The following is a 15,644-nucleotide window of genomic DNA, read 5'->3' on the forward strand; positions in this document are numbered from 1 at the left end:
CTTTTTTAATGCAAAATGGTGATATTTGTCATGTAAAATTCTGACTCTTATCAAAATATAGCCAATTTTTTGGTTGTTCTTGTAAAATAGTGACATTTTTTGGCTAAAATTATGACTTTTGTCATAACGTTTCCAAATAAAATTCTGATTATTATTATTATAATATTGCCAACATTTCCAAAGTTTTCTGATAAAATTGTGACTTGTCGGGTAAAAGGACGACTCTTTTCATAAGATTGCCAACATTTTAAGCTTTTTTTTGTCAAATTGCGACTGTTATTGAGTAAAATTCCAACTTTTATCATAGCATTGCACAATTGTTCAGTTTTTCTTGTAAAATCTTGACTTGCGTTGAGTAAAATTAGGACTTTTATTATAATACTGCCAAATTTCTAAGTTTTTCTTGTGAAATTGTGACCTTTTTCCAACTCATTTTTCACAACAAGCTTTTTTGTATTTGCATAGTATGTATATATTATTAATGTTGTAAATACACATCTTTATATATCTAGAAAGGCTGGTCCTAAAGAGGGAGGCATTATTCGGAGGTCCCAAGAAGGTAAGAAATACAAGTGTGTGTGTGTGTGTGTGTGTGTGTGTGTGTGTGTGTGTGTGTGTGTGTGTGTGTGTGTGTGTGTGTGTGTGTGTGTGTGTGTGTGTGTGTGTGTGTGTGTTGTTTAGCTACACGGTGCTCTGCCTGCCTTCGCGAGCGTAGCCCAGAGCCTCCGAGGAACGAGAAGGAAAATCAATAAATATCCCGTCTGAGTCGGAGTCGGTGGACTCGAGCACCTGTCCGATGATGGTGTCTGGGCTGGACGACTCGCTGGGCGGCGTGCAGGACGCCGCCTTGCCCAGGTCGGTCATGGTGGTCGTGGCCTCGGTGCCGTGCAGCGCTCCGGAAGAGCGCAGCGCGAGGATGGACGGCGAGGACAGCGGCAGGTCCGAGGAGGCGGCGCCTGCGAAGTCACGGCGTCAGAACCTGAGTGCGTCGGCGGCGAGGGCGTGTACCTTTATACTGCGAGCCCACGCAGAGCCTGTTGGAGGCGGAGCCGGAGAGCTCGGCGTAGGTCAACGTTTGCTCCTCCAGACAGGAAATCATCTCACAGGCCGAGTGACGGCGGATCCCGCCGCTGCCGGCGGCGCCGCCGTCGGGGTCGTACTCTGCCACCGGGGTCAGCAGCAGAGGGATGTTGTAGCTCTTGGACCGTACCACCGGGTTCTTGGACAGCTGCTCGGCAGACTTGGACCAGCCCCACTGGAGGCGCCTCTCTGCAGGGAGCGGACTTGGGTCATACCATGACACCAGCAGGCGGTTATCAAACACCCGGCGAGGCCGTGCACACACCCAGAACACAGCAGTGGTCCTCGCTCTGGTCTCCGGAGTAAAGTCCGTGCGTGCCCAGGTAGGGAGAGACCACTTTCTGGACCAGGGATTCCAGCCTCAGGTAGTCCTCGTTCACGCCACGCGACTCGTGGACTCCCTGCAACGACACACCGTTAGCTATAGGCACCGATCTACATTTAAGTTAAAGTACCAATGATAGTCACACACACACTAGGTGTGGCCAAATTATTATGTATAATGTATCTATATCATTCACATGTGAATAATGCTGTATAATAGACTGTATTTATATCATTCACATGTGAATAATGCTGTATAATAGACTGTATTTATATTATTCACATGTGAATAATGCTGTATAATAGACTGTATTTATATTATTCACATGTGAATAATGCTGTATAATAGACTATTTATATCATTCACATGTGAATAATGCTGTATAATAGACTGTATTTATGTTATTCACATGTGAATAATGCTGTATAATAGACTATTTATATTATTCACATGTGAATAATGCTGTATAATAGACTGTATTTATGTTATTCACATGTGAATAATGCTGTATAATCGACGGTATTTGACAGTATTTATGTTATTCACATGTCAATAATGCTGTATAATAGACTGTATTTGACAGTATTTATGTTATTCACATGTGAATAATGCTGTATAATAGACTGTATTTATGTTATTCACATGTGAATAATGCTGTATAATAGACTATATTATTCACATGTGAATAATGCTGTATAATAGACTGTATTTATGTTATTAACATGTGAATAATGCTGTATAATAGACTATATTATTCACTTGTGAATAATGCTGTATAATAGACTGTATTTATGTTATTCACATGTGAATAATGCTGTATAATAGACTGTATTTATGTTATTCACATGTGAATAATGCTGTATAATAGACTGTATTTGTTATTCACATGTGAATAATGTTGTATAATAGAGTATTTATGTTATTCACATGTGAATAATGCTGTATAATAGACTGTATTTATATTATTCACATGTGAATAATGCTGTATAATAGACTGTATTTGTTATTCACATGTGAATAATGCTGTATAATAGACTATTTATATTATTCACATGTGAATAATGCTGTATAATAGACTATGTTATTCACATGTGAATAATGCTGTATAATAGACTGTATTTGTTATTCACTTGTGAATAATGCTGTATAATAGACTGTATTTATGTTATTCACATGTGAATAATGCTGTATAATAGACTGTATTTATGTTATTCACATGTGAATAATGCTGTATAATAGACTGTATTTATGTTATTCACATGTGAATAATGCTGTATAATAGACTGTATTTATGTTATTCACATGTGAATAATGCTGTATAATAGACTGTATTTATGTTATTCACATGTGAATAGTGCTGTATAATAGACTATTTATATTATTCACATGTGAATAATATAAATACAGTCTATTATACAGCATTATTCACATGTGAATAACATAAATACAGTCTATTATACAGCATTATTCACATGTGAATAACATAAATACAGTCTATTATACAGCATTATTCACATGTGAATAATATAAATACAGTCTATTATACAGCATTATTCACATGTGAATAACATAAATACAGTCTATTATACAGCATTATTCACATGTGAATAACATAAATACAGTGAATAGTGCTGTATAATAGACTATTTATATTATTCACATGTGAATAATGCTGTATAATAGACTGTATTTATGTTATTCACATGTGAATAATGCTGTATAATAGACTGTATTTATGTTATTCACATGTGAATAATGCTGTATAATAGACTGTATTTATGTTATTCACATGTGAATAATGCTGTATACTAGACTGTATTTATGTTATTCACATGTGAATAATGCTGTATAATAGACTGTATTTATGTTATTCACATGTGAATAATGCTGTATAATAGACTGTATTTATGTTATTCACATGTGAATAATGCTGTATAATAGACTGTATTTATGTTATTCACATGTGAATAATGCTGTATAATAGACTATATTATTCACATGTGAATAATGCTGTATAATAGACTGTATTTATATCATTCACATGTAAAAAATACCTAAGTGTTTATCGTCTATTGTGAGCGAACTGTGGTGCTAAATTTCCCCCAGGGATCAATCAAGTACTTTCTATTCTATTCTCTAATAAGTACTTAATAATGAATAATTAAGAGCCAATATGTTACTACCGTATTTTCCGCACCATAAGGCGCCCCGTGTTATTAGCCGCACGTTTAATGAACGGCATATTTCAAAACTTTGTTTACCTGTTAGCCGCCCCGTGCTATTAGCCGCACCTACGCTACGCTAAAGGGAATGTCAACAAAACAGTCAGATAGGTCAGTCAAACTTTAATAATATATTACAAACCAGCGTTCTAACAACTCTGTTCACTCCCAAAATGTAATGTACAAATGTGCAATCACAAAAATAGTAACACTCAAAATAGTGCAGAGCAATAGCAACATCAATAACTCAACGTTGCTCATACGTTAGTGTCACACAACACACAAAATAAACATTTAAAGCTCACTTTCTGAAGTTATTACTCATCCACAAATCCCTCGAATTCTTCTTCTTCGGTGTGCTTCACTTGTTTTTTGACACCATCTGTGATGTGGACGCGCATGCAGTCGTAGATCAACAGGAACGGCGCTGCGTGAAAAAAGTCACCCGGTGTCTTCGCGTAAACGTCTATCAACCACTCGCTCATTTTTTCTTCATCCATCCATCCCTTCGAGATAGCTTTTATGATGACGCCGGCTGGAAAGTTCTCTTTTGGCAAGGTCTTCCTTTTGAATATCACCGTGGGCGGAAGTTTCTGGCCGTTAGCATGGCAAGCTAGAATCACAGTAGGACGACTTCTCATTCCCTGTGGTGCGAATATTCACCGTACGTGCTCCCGTTGTATCCACAGTGCGGTTCACATGAATATCAAAAGTCAGTGGAACCTTGTACGCGTGTCTCTTAGTAGGAGACATTTTGTTGTCTTTACAGAAACACACAAATGAAATGAAACGTAATATCCGCGCGCTTCTTCTTCTACGGGGGCGGGTGCTCACCTTGGCGGTTGCTTACAGTAGAAGAAGAAGCGCTTCCTCTTCTATGGGGGCGGTTGCTTACCGTAGAAGAAGCGCTTCCTCTTTTACGGGGAAAAAAGATGGCGGCTGTTTACCGTAGTTGCGAGACCTAAACTTTATGAAAATAAATATGAATATTAATCCATATATAAGGCGCACCGGGTTATTAGCCGCACTGTCTGCTTTTGAGAAAAATTGTGGTTTTTAGGTGCGGCTTATGGTGCGGAAAATACGGTAACTTGCATGTTAACAAGCAACTAATTAATGGTGAATATGTTCCCCATACTAAAGTGTTACCAATAATATGTTTATTAATATTTTTTGCAATTGTTTCCCCTAATTTAGCTACTTCTCTTTAAATTGTGCTTTTTAAAAAAAAAAAATTTAACTTTATTTTTACAACGTGCCTCAGGGGTTGTAAGCGGCCCCTTGGACACACCTGATGCACCTGGCAGGAGGTAAAGAATCACCTCACCTGCAGGACGAGCAGCATCTGCGTGACAGACGGCGGCACTCTGGCTCGGGGTCGAGACAAGGCGTCCTCCAGCTTCACGCTCAGGACGATGGTGCTCCGGAAGTGGAGCAGGGCCAGCTGACGGACCGAGGGCTCCTTCCCCTGCGTGGAGACGCCACCAATCAGACACCCGTCAGAGCCCCTTGCTTACCCTCTGGGGAGGAGCGTCTACCTGCACCGGGTGGAAGATGGCCTGCAGCATGGAGAGCACGTCGCAGAAGAAGAAGTCCCACGTCTCCGCCAGAGAGTCCAGCAACTTCTGGCCTTCGTAGAACCTTATCTTGTCCCTCAGGATCACCATGCCTTTTGTCAGCAGCTGGTTCTGTCGCATGAAATGTCAACAAATGTCCGTCATTAGGATATGGAGAAACATCTACTTCCTGTTGGCATTACCTGAAGGTACTCCGTGAAGAAGGACCCCAGCTCTGTCTTGAGCAGGTGCCTGGTGGAGAAACATCTGCTTTATCGGGTGACTCATCTTCTTGTTTACCACGTGTTATAAAACAGGTCAATCTGCCCGCGACTAAGAGGAGTCCTTTCAAATTCATGACGTGTTCTTAAACGGCCAAATTGTTCCCACCTGTTGTTCTTAAGTTGCTGAATGCCAAATGGTTAGCGCGTGCATGTCCCAATATGCATATGTAAACATCCTTAATTCCGTAATTTTGACTTTTTTGGTGTTTTCCTGGGTGGAGTGTTTTAGTTCTTGTCTCGCGCTCCTATTTTGGTGTTTTTTTGTCTTTTTTTTGGTATTTTCCTGCAGCAGTTTCATGTCTTCCTTTGAGCGATATTTCCCGCATCTACTTTGTTTTAGCAATCGAGAATATTTCAGTTGTTTTTATCCTTCTTTGCAGCAATAAGTTCCTAACTTTTCCTCGTATCTTTCTTCCTAAGTGATTTCCTAAGAGGAGTCCTTTCAAATTCATGACGCGTTCTTAAACGGCCAAATTGTTCCCACCTGCTGTTCTTAAGTTGCTGAATGCCAAATGGTTAGTGCGGGCGTGTCTATCATAATTTGCATATAAACACGCCCTTATATCCCCAATATGCACAAGTAAACACCCTTAATTCCGTAATTTGCATAGGTAAACGCATTGCATGCATGTATCCCCCTATTTTAGGTGTCAACTGCAGGGAAACGCCTCGACCGTACCTGACGCCTTCGTTTAGAGCGTAAAGTTCGTTGTCAGCCAAACCTTTCTTCTGGAAGACTGCGATGACGGCGTTGTGGATACTGCAACAAAAAAAATACCGCCTTAAAATGCAGAAAAACATGTAAATGAGGTTGTAAAGTGTGTAATAACCTGTAATTAATCCTGATTCATACAAATTCAAAAATGTGAATAATCTGAGTTTTTCTTAACACTTTTGACAGCACTAATTAAAATGTTAAGGTTTTTTTTAAGTTAATTTAAAATCATGCAAGTCAGTAATAATAAGTAATTAACCATGATGAATCCAAATTAAAAAATTGGATTAATCTGATTCAGAAAAAATAATCATTTAACAGCAAAAGTCAAAACATTAAGTTAAAAAAAAACAGTTAATTTAAGATATGCAAGCGAGCAATAACCTGCGATTAATCATGATTAATCCAAATTCAAAAATGCGATTAATCTGATTTTTGTTTTTTTTGTTATCGTTTGACAGCATAAGTCAAAATATTAAGGGTATTTTTAAAGTTGATTTAAGTTATGCAAGTAAGTAATAACTTGTGATTAATCATGATTAATCCAAATGCAAAAATGTGATTAACCTGATTTTAAAAATTCATGGTTTGAGAGCACGAGTCAAAATATTAAGGGTCTTTTTAAAGTTGAATTAAATTATGCAAGCAAGTAATAGCCTGCGATTAACCATGATTGATCCAAATTTAAAAAATGTGATCAATCTGATTTTTTTTAAATAATTGTTTGACAGCACAAGTCAAAATATAAAGATTTTTTTAAAGTTAATTTAAATTATGCAAGCGAGTTATAACCTGTGATTAATCATGATTAATTAAAATAAAAAATTTTGATTACTCTTGATTTTTTTTAATAATCGTTTGACAGCACAAGTCAAAAATGTTTTTTTTAAGTTAATTTTAATTATGCAAGCATGTTATAACCTGTGATTAATCGTGATTAACTCAAATTTAAAAATGTGATTAATCTGATTTTTTTTAAATAATAGTTTGACAGCACGAGTAAAAAATATTAAAAGTATTTTTATAGTTAATTTAAATTATGCAAGCGAGTTATAACCTGTGATTAATCATGATTAATTCAAATGTAAAAATTAGTTTAATCAGATTTTTTATTATCGCTTGACAGTACAAGTCAAAAATATAATTTTTTTTCAAGTTAATTTAAATTATTCAAGTGAGTTATAACCTGTGATTAATCATGATTAATTCAAATTTTAAAAAATGTGATACATCTGATTTTTTTTTTTAATAGACCTTTGACAACACAAGTCTAAATATTAGGCTTTTTTAAAGTTAATTTTAGATATGCAATTAATTTTTTTTAAACAATCATTTGACAGCATAAGTCAAAATATAAATATTTAAAAAAAAAGTTAATTTAAATTATGAAAGCGAGTTATAACCTGTGATTGATCATGATTAATCCAATTTTTTTTTCAAAAATGTGATCAATCTGACTGTCAAAATATTGAGATGTTTTTTTTTAAGTTAATTTAAAGTATGCAAGCGGGTCATAACCTGTGATTAATCGTGATTAATTCAAATAAAAAAATCTGATTAATGTGATTTTTTTTAAATAATCGTTTGACAGCACAAGTCAAAAATATATTTTTTTTAAAGTTAATTTAAATTATTCAAGTGAGTTATATATAACCTGCGATTAATTGTAATTAATCCAAATTTTAAAAATGTGATCAATTTGATTTTTTTTTTAAATAATCATTTGACAGCACAAGTCAAAAATACTAAGGGTATTTTTAAAGTTAATTTCAATTATGCAAACGAGTTACAACCTGTGATTAATCGTGATTCATTCAAATTTAAAAATGTGATCATTTTGATATTTTAAAAATAATAGTTTGACAACACAAATCAAAATTTTAGATTTTTTTTAACGTTAATCTAAAATATGCAAGAAAGTTATAACCTGTGATTAATCGTAATTAATTCAAATTTAAAATTGTGATCAGTCTGATTTTTTTTTAAATAATTGTTTGACAGCACAAGTCAAAAATATTAAGGGTATTTTTAAAGTTAATTTAAATTATGCAAGCGAGTTATAACCTGTGATTAATCGAGATTAATTCAAATTTTAAAATGTGATGAATTTGATTTTTTTTAAATAACTGTTTCACAGCACAAGTCAAAAATATTAAGGGAATTTTTAAAGTTAATTTAAATTATGCAAGCGAGTTATAACCTGTGATTAATCATGATTAATCCAAATTTTAAATTTTTTTATCAATCTGATTTTTAAAGAATCTTTTGACAATACAAGTCAAAATATTAGAATTTTTTTTTGAAAGTTAATTTAAATTATACAAGCAAGTTATAACCTGCGATTAATCGTGATTAATTCAAATTTTAAAATGTGATCAGTCTGACATTTTAAAAAAAATCGTTTGACAACACAAGTCAAAATATCATGGGGGTATTACGTTAATCTAAATCATGCAAGCAAGTCATAACCTGCGATTAATCGTGATTAATTCAAATTTTAAAATGTGATCAGTCTGAGATTTTTAAAATAATCGTTTGACAGCACAAGTCAAAATATTCCTTTTTTTAAAGTTAATTTAAATTATGCAAGCGAGTTATAACCTGTGATTAATCGAGATTAATTCAAATTTTAAAATGTGATCAATTTGATTTTTTTTTAAAATAACTTTCACAGCACAAGTCAAAAATATTAAGGGTATTTTTAAAGTTAATTTAAATTATGCAAGCGAGTTATAACCTGTGATTAATCATGATTCATCCAAATTTTAAAAAATGTGATCAATCTGATTTTTAAAGAATCTTTTGACAATACAAGTCAAAATATTAGAATTTTTTTTTAAAGTTAATTAAATTATGCAAGCAAGTTATAACCTGTGATTAATCATGATTAATCCAAATTTTAAAAAATTTTGATCAATCTGATTTTTAAAGAATCTTTTGACAATACAAGTCAAAATATTATAATTTTTTTAAAATTATGCAAGCAAGTTATAACCTGTGATAAATCATGATTAATCCAAATTAAAAAATGTGATCATTTTGATATTTTAAAAATAATCGTTTGACAACACAAGTCAAAACATCATGGGGGTTTTACGTTAATCTAAATTATGCAAGCAAGTTATAACCTGCGATTAATCGTGATTAATTCAAATTTTAAAATGTGATCAGTCTGAGATTTTAAAAATAATCGTTTGACAGCACAAGTCAAAATATTAGTTTTTTTAAAGTTAATTTAAATTATGCAAGCGAGTTACAACCTGTGATTAATCGTGATTAATTCAAATTTTAAAATGTGATCAATTTGATTTTTTTTTTAGATAACTTTCACAGCACAAGTCAAAAATATTAAGGGAATTTTTAAAGTTAATTTAAATTATGCAAGCGAGTTATAACCTGTGATTAATCGTGATTAATCCAAATTTTAAAAAAATGTATCAATCTCATTTTTAAAGAATCTTTTGACAATACGAGTCAAAATATTAGAATTTTTTTTAAAAGTTAATTTAAATTATGCAAGCAAGTTATAACCTGTGATTAATCATGATTAATCCAAATTTAAAAATGTGATCATTTTGATATTTAAAAAATAATCGTTTGACAACACAAGTCAAAACATCATAGGGGTATTACGTTAATCTGAATTATGCAAGCGAGTTATAACCTGTGATTAATCGTGATTAATTCAAATTTTAAAATGTGATCAATTTGATTTTTTTTTTAAATAACTGTTTCACAGCACAAGTCAAAAATATTAAGGGAATTTTTAAAGTTAATTTAAATTATGCAAGCGAGTTATAACCTGTGATTAATCATGATTAATCCAAATTTTAACAAATGTGATCACTGATTTTTAAAGAATCTTTTGACAATACAAGTCAAAATATTATAATTTTTTTTTTAAAGTTAATTTAAATTATGCAAGCAAGTTATAACCTGCGATTAATCGTGATTAATTCAAATTTTAAAATGTGATCAGTCTGAGATTTTAAAAATAATCGTTTGACAACACAAGTCAAAATATCATGGGGGTTTTACGTTAATCTGAATTATGCAAGCAAGTTATAACCTGCGATTAATCGTGATTAATTCAAATTTTAAAATGTGATCAGTCTGAGATTTTAAAAATAATCGTTTGACAGCACAAGTCAAAATATTAGTTTTTTTTAAAGTTAATTTAAATTATGCAAGCGAGTTATAACCTGTGATTAATTGCGATTAATTCAAATTTTAATAAACAATTGACGGCTTTTAGAAAAGGGGCTAGAGGCGTAACAGAGGGTGTCTGCTGTGTGCCAGGCAATTGTTGCTGTTTAAAAGGTGTTGGAGGAGGCAAACGTGTCTTTTGTTCTGTGCAAAAGGCACAGAGAAGCTCCTATTTCAGTCCCCACCTTGCAACTGGAACCAGATAGAAAAACACGGGCTCAAGTGTGACTACTTTTGCAATTTGCTGTACCTGTTCCAGGTGGCGTTGGCGCCGGCCCGCTTCTGCTTCTCCCCCCTGTCCTCCGGTGACCCCTTCTCGCTCTTGCCCAGGTCGCTGAGGCTGGGCGAGCTCATCAGCTTGAGCCGGTGCAGAGTCCTCATGGAGGGGGAGAGAGAGAGACCAGAGCATACCAGCTAAGGACCGGAGTAAAGTAGGACAGGGCGACCGACGCATGACAGAGAGCTTGTTTTAAAAAAAAGAGCAGAGTGTGGGCGGGGCCGAGATGGAAAATGGGCGTGGCCCCGCTTGCCCCCGAGGTCTTGGATGAGGAGAGAACAGCGATGGGGTTCCCAAACAATGCCACCTTTGATGCCAACAAATATTTATGCGGCACGCAGATGCCAGTGGAAGTGCGGGGTGAGCAGAGTGAGAAGACAAAAGCTGTCTTTGAGCTTACCAAGCAGAAGGCTTGTAAAACTCCACTGTGTAGGATGGGAAGCGACATGAAGGTGTCGGTTTCTTTGATGTATTGTGATCCACAGGAAGATTTTGTCTTGACCCGAGATCTACAAAGCGGAGAGAAAGCAGGACCTGACTCCCCTCCAGGCACCTTTTCTTTGAACTGTTTACGACCCCCTTCCCTTAGAAACAGCTGTTGCCATGTAATCAGGGAAAGTCCAAATAAAAGAGGAGGCGTACAATCTTTCACCAGAGCGTGGTGGGAGACTGTACAAGAGTACAGTCCAGATGTTTCTCCTCAATTGAGCCAAATTTAATTCTGTCTCTGTTTAATTCCTTGCTTCTTTGTCTGTTTAATAGATGTCATCAGTGTTTGGAACCTGACACAGGATGAGTGGAATGTGTTGATGTTGGAATGGTTTGAATCCATTGAAAAATGTGGGAATTGTGGAAGTGTGAAAAATGGGGGGAATGGCCCTAAAACCTGGGAATTCTCGGAAATCTGGGAATGTTTTTTTAGAATTGTTGAAGTAGAGCACACAATTCCTGAACAGGCTGAATATTTTGAAGTTGGAACGGTTTGAATTGGATAAAAAAAAAAGGTGAGAGTTGTGGAACTTTGAAAAATGTCCCATTGATTTTGAAGGGAATTTAATGGAAGTTAGGGAATTTCGGGAAAAGCTGGATTTTTTTTTTGGAAAATTTGAAAAAAAAAACGGGAATTACTGGAATTTTTTTTTATTTGAAAAAATGATAGTTTGAATGTGCAGGATTAGTGGAATGTGTTGAAGGTGGAATGGTTTGAATTGGTTGAAAAATGTGGAAATGGTGGAACTTTGAAAAATGGCCAATTAATTTAGAATGGGAAAAATGTCCCAGAAAACATGGAATTCTGGGAATTTTTGGAATTTGTCAAGGGGAAAGCCCGAGATTCCCAAATAGGCTGAACAGTTTGAAGTTGGAACGGTTTGAATTGGTGGGAGTTGTGGAACTTTGAAAAATGTCCCATTGATTTTGAAAGGAATTTAATGGAAATTTGGGAATTTCTGGAAAAGCGGGAATTCTTTGGGAAAATGTTAAAAAATGAATTGAAGTGAATGTTCTGAATGAGTTGAAATGGTTGGTGTTGGAGTTTTTTAAATCAGTCGAGAAATGTTGAAGTAGTAAAAATGTTTATTGCGAAATGGTATTACGTGATTTCGGGAAAACCGTGAATTTTTTCCAGTTCAAAAAACAACCTTGTTTTTTGTCCTGATTAAGAGGAATGTTTGGACGGTGAAACGGTTGAAGTGGGTTGAAAAATGTGGAAGGAGTAGTGGACAGAAAAAAGGGTTTGAAAAAAATTGAAATTCTGGGAATTCCTGGAGAAAAAAAATGTACTTAAAAAAATGATAGTTTGAATGTCCAGGATGGTGGAATGTGTTGAAGGTGGAATGGTTTGAATCGGTTCAAAAATGTGGGAATTGTGGAAGTGTGAAAAATGGGGAATATGGCCCTATAAACTGGGAATTCTGGGAAATCTGGGAATCTTTTTTTAAAATTGTTGAAAGGGATAACACAATTCCTGAACAGGCTGAATATTTTGAAGTTGGAACGGTTTGAATTGGATTTTTAAAAAATGTGGGCGTTGTGGAGCTTTGAAAAATGTCCCATTGATTTTGAAGGGAATTTAATGGAAATTTAGGAATTTCGGGAAAAGTGGGAATTTTTTTTTGGAAATGTTAAAAAATGAATTGAAGTGAATGTTCTGAATGAGTTGAAATGGTTGGTGTTGGAGTTTTGGAAATCAGTCGAGAAATGGTATTACTGGATTTCGGGAAAACCGGTAAAATGTTCCCAGTTCAAAAAACAACTTCGTTTTTTTGTCCTGATTAAGAGGAATGTTTTGACGGTGAAATTGTTGAAAAATGTGGGAGGAGTAGTGGACAGAAAAAAGGGTTTGAAAAAAACGGGAATTCCTGGAATTTTTTTTTAACTTGAAAAAATGATAGTTTGAATGTGCAGGATTAGTGGAATGTGTTAAAGGTGGAATGGTTGGAATCGGTTGAAAAATGTGGAAATGGTGGAAGTTTGAAAAATGGCCAATTTATTTTGAATGGGAAAAAAGTCTCGGAAAACATGGAATTTTGGGAGTTCTGGGAATTTTTGGAATTTGTCAAAGGGAAAGCCCGCAATTCCCGAATAGGCTGAACAGTTTGAAGTTGGAACGGTTTGAATTGGATAAAAAATGTGGGAGTTGTGGAACTTTGAAAAATGCCCCATTGATTTGGAAGGGAATTAAATGGAAATTTGGGAATTTCGGGAAAAGCGGGAATTTTTTTGAAAAAGTTAAGAAAATAATTGAAGTGAATGCTCTGAATGGTTGGTGTTGGAGTTTTTGAAATCAGTCGAGAAATGGTATTACTTGATTTCGGGTAAACCGTTAAAATTTTTCCAGTAAAAAAAACAACTTCGTTTTTTTGTCCTGATTAAGAGGAATGTTTTGAGGTGACATTACTACAATTTACCATATGGATGACAGAGTATGGTGTTTTTTACTGTAAAATTGAATTTTTCTTATTTACAGCAGAAAAAGAAATGTAAATTTTACAGCAAAATTCTGACAACTGAGCTGCCTTTTTTTTTTTTTTTTTTTTTTTTAAACCACAAAAACGGCAATACTGTTTTTCCATTTACAGTAATATACACTACATTTTGAGGTGAAGTTACTACAATTTACCATATGGATGACAGAGTCTGGTGTTTTTTACTGTAAAATTGCATTTTTCTTATTTACAGCAGAAAAAGAAATGTAAATTTTACAGCAAAATTCTGACAACTGAGCTGCCTTTTTTTTTTTTTTTTTTTAAACCATAAAAACGGCAATACTGTTTTTCCATTTACAGTAATATACACTACATTTTGAGGTGACATTACTACAATTTACCATATGGATGACAGAGTCTGGTGTTTTTTACTGTAAAATTGCATTTTTCTTATTTACAGTAAAAAAAGAAATGTACATTTTACAGCAAAATTCTGAGCTGCCTTTTTTTTTTTTTTTTTTTAAACCATAAAAACGGCAATACTGTTTTTCCATTTACAGTATTATACACTACATTTTGAGGTGAAATTACTACAATTTACCATATGGATGACAGAGTCTGGTGTTTTTTACTGTAAAATTGCATTTTTCTTATTTACAGCAGAAAAAGAAATGTAAATTTTACAGCAAAATTCTGACAACTGAGCTGCCTTTTTTATTTTTATTTATTTTTATTTTTTTTTTTAAACCATAAAAACGGCAATACTGTTTTTCCATTTACAGTAATATACACTACATTTTGAGGTGAAATTATTACAATTTACCATATTTTTTTTTACATTTTAGGTAAAAAAAAAAAAATCTACTACCGACGTCCCACTGGGGTGAGTTTTTCCTTGCCCGTATGTGGGCTCTGTACCGAGGATGTCGTTGTGGCTTGTACAGCCCTTTGAGACACTTGTGATTTAGGGCTATATAAATAATCATTGATTGATTGATTGATTGACTAAAAAATTGCATTAAACAATGGTGTAAAAATAGTATTCACTGTTAGAAGCGGCCCTCTGGGGCCAAACATAACTGCGATGTGGCCCTCAGTCAAAACCACTTTGACATCTCTAGTGTGGTCTATTGTGACTAATATATGGGGGGGGGGGAAATTATTCTAAAATTTAGTGGGTGCGGCTTGATATAGTCAGGAAAATACAGTAAATGAAGCGTTGTTTACAGTTATTGGTAGAAGGATTTATCATGCATTGTTAGCCGCCACCTACTAGTGTGTCCATGACGATGACTTCTGTTTTGTTTGATCAGCCGTTTTACTGCCGCATGACAGGCACCGATAAATAACCATTTACAAAATGTTTCTGTGTAAAAAAACTAATTTCACAGCGTATCTATCTGCAGCTTATAGTCGAATTCGCAGGTGTCAAACTCAAGGCCCGGGGGCCAGATGTGGCCCTCCATTTTATTTGGCCCTCGAAAGCCTGTAAATAACATTTATCAATAAAGTACCGTAACTTTTCTTACTAAATGTAGTATTTCTTTATATTTTGGGAGAAAAAAAAAATTATGTTCACTTAAATATTGTCTAATTATGCAAAAATATATGCTCAAACATTCAAACCGTTTTTTTAAATAGAAATAAATACTAATAATAATGATTTCAAAGCAAGTTATCCATCAAATTGTGCAATGTAAAAATAGCAAATAGATTTCATGGTCAAATTGTGAAATTTATTGTGGTTTTTACAGCATTTTTCTCTAAATAAAAAAAAAAAACATTAATTTTTTTTTACTGTAATAAACTGTGGTGCCGTTTTGGCATTTACAGTAATACATCGAAAAAAAATCTACAGAAACAAACTGGCAGCTCAGGTGCAAAAAATGTACTGTAAAATTGTATTTTTTTTAATTTACAGTAAAAAAAGAAATGTCAATTTTACAGTAAAATTCTGACAACTGAGCTGCCTTTTTTTTTTTTTTTTACCATAAAAACGGCAGTACTGTTATCCATCAAATTGTGCAAGGTAAAAATAGCAAATAGATTTCA

The 15,644-nt window shown here is 34.2% G+C and overlaps 1 protein-coding gene across 1 annotated transcript in view; it reads right to left on the reverse strand.

Annotated features, from left to right (window-relative positions):
- Nucleotides 1-575: 575 nt before the first annotated feature.
- LOC133645847 (proline-rich protein 5-like) overlaps nucleotides 576-15,644 on the reverse strand; it is a 31,321-nt gene continuing 16,252 nt past the window's right edge. The window contains exons 3-10 of the mRNA XM_062040754.1: nucleotides 10,639-10,764; nucleotides 6,147-6,227; nucleotides 5,387-5,435; nucleotides 5,166-5,315; nucleotides 4,955-5,095; nucleotides 1,346-1,481; nucleotides 1,009-1,269; nucleotides 576-956 (exon numbers count right to left, since the gene is read on the reverse strand). Of these exons, the coding sequence (XP_061896738.1) occupies nucleotides 682-956; nucleotides 1,009-1,269; nucleotides 1,346-1,481; nucleotides 4,955-5,095; nucleotides 5,166-5,315; nucleotides 5,387-5,435; nucleotides 6,147-6,227; nucleotides 10,639-10,764 (1,219 nt within the window). The 3' untranslated portion in view covers nucleotides 576-681. The remainder of the gene's footprint in view (nucleotides 957-1,008; nucleotides 1,270-1,345; nucleotides 1,482-4,954; nucleotides 5,096-5,165; nucleotides 5,316-5,386; nucleotides 5,436-6,146; nucleotides 6,228-10,638; nucleotides 10,765-15,644) is intronic.

This window comes from Entelurus aequoreus, linkage group LG03 (genome assembly GCF_033978785.1).
Source record: "Entelurus aequoreus isolate RoL-2023_Sb linkage group LG03, RoL_Eaeq_v1.1, whole genome shotgun sequence".
Taxonomy (NCBI): domain Eukaryota; kingdom Metazoa; phylum Chordata; class Actinopteri; order Syngnathiformes; family Syngnathidae; genus Entelurus; species Entelurus aequoreus.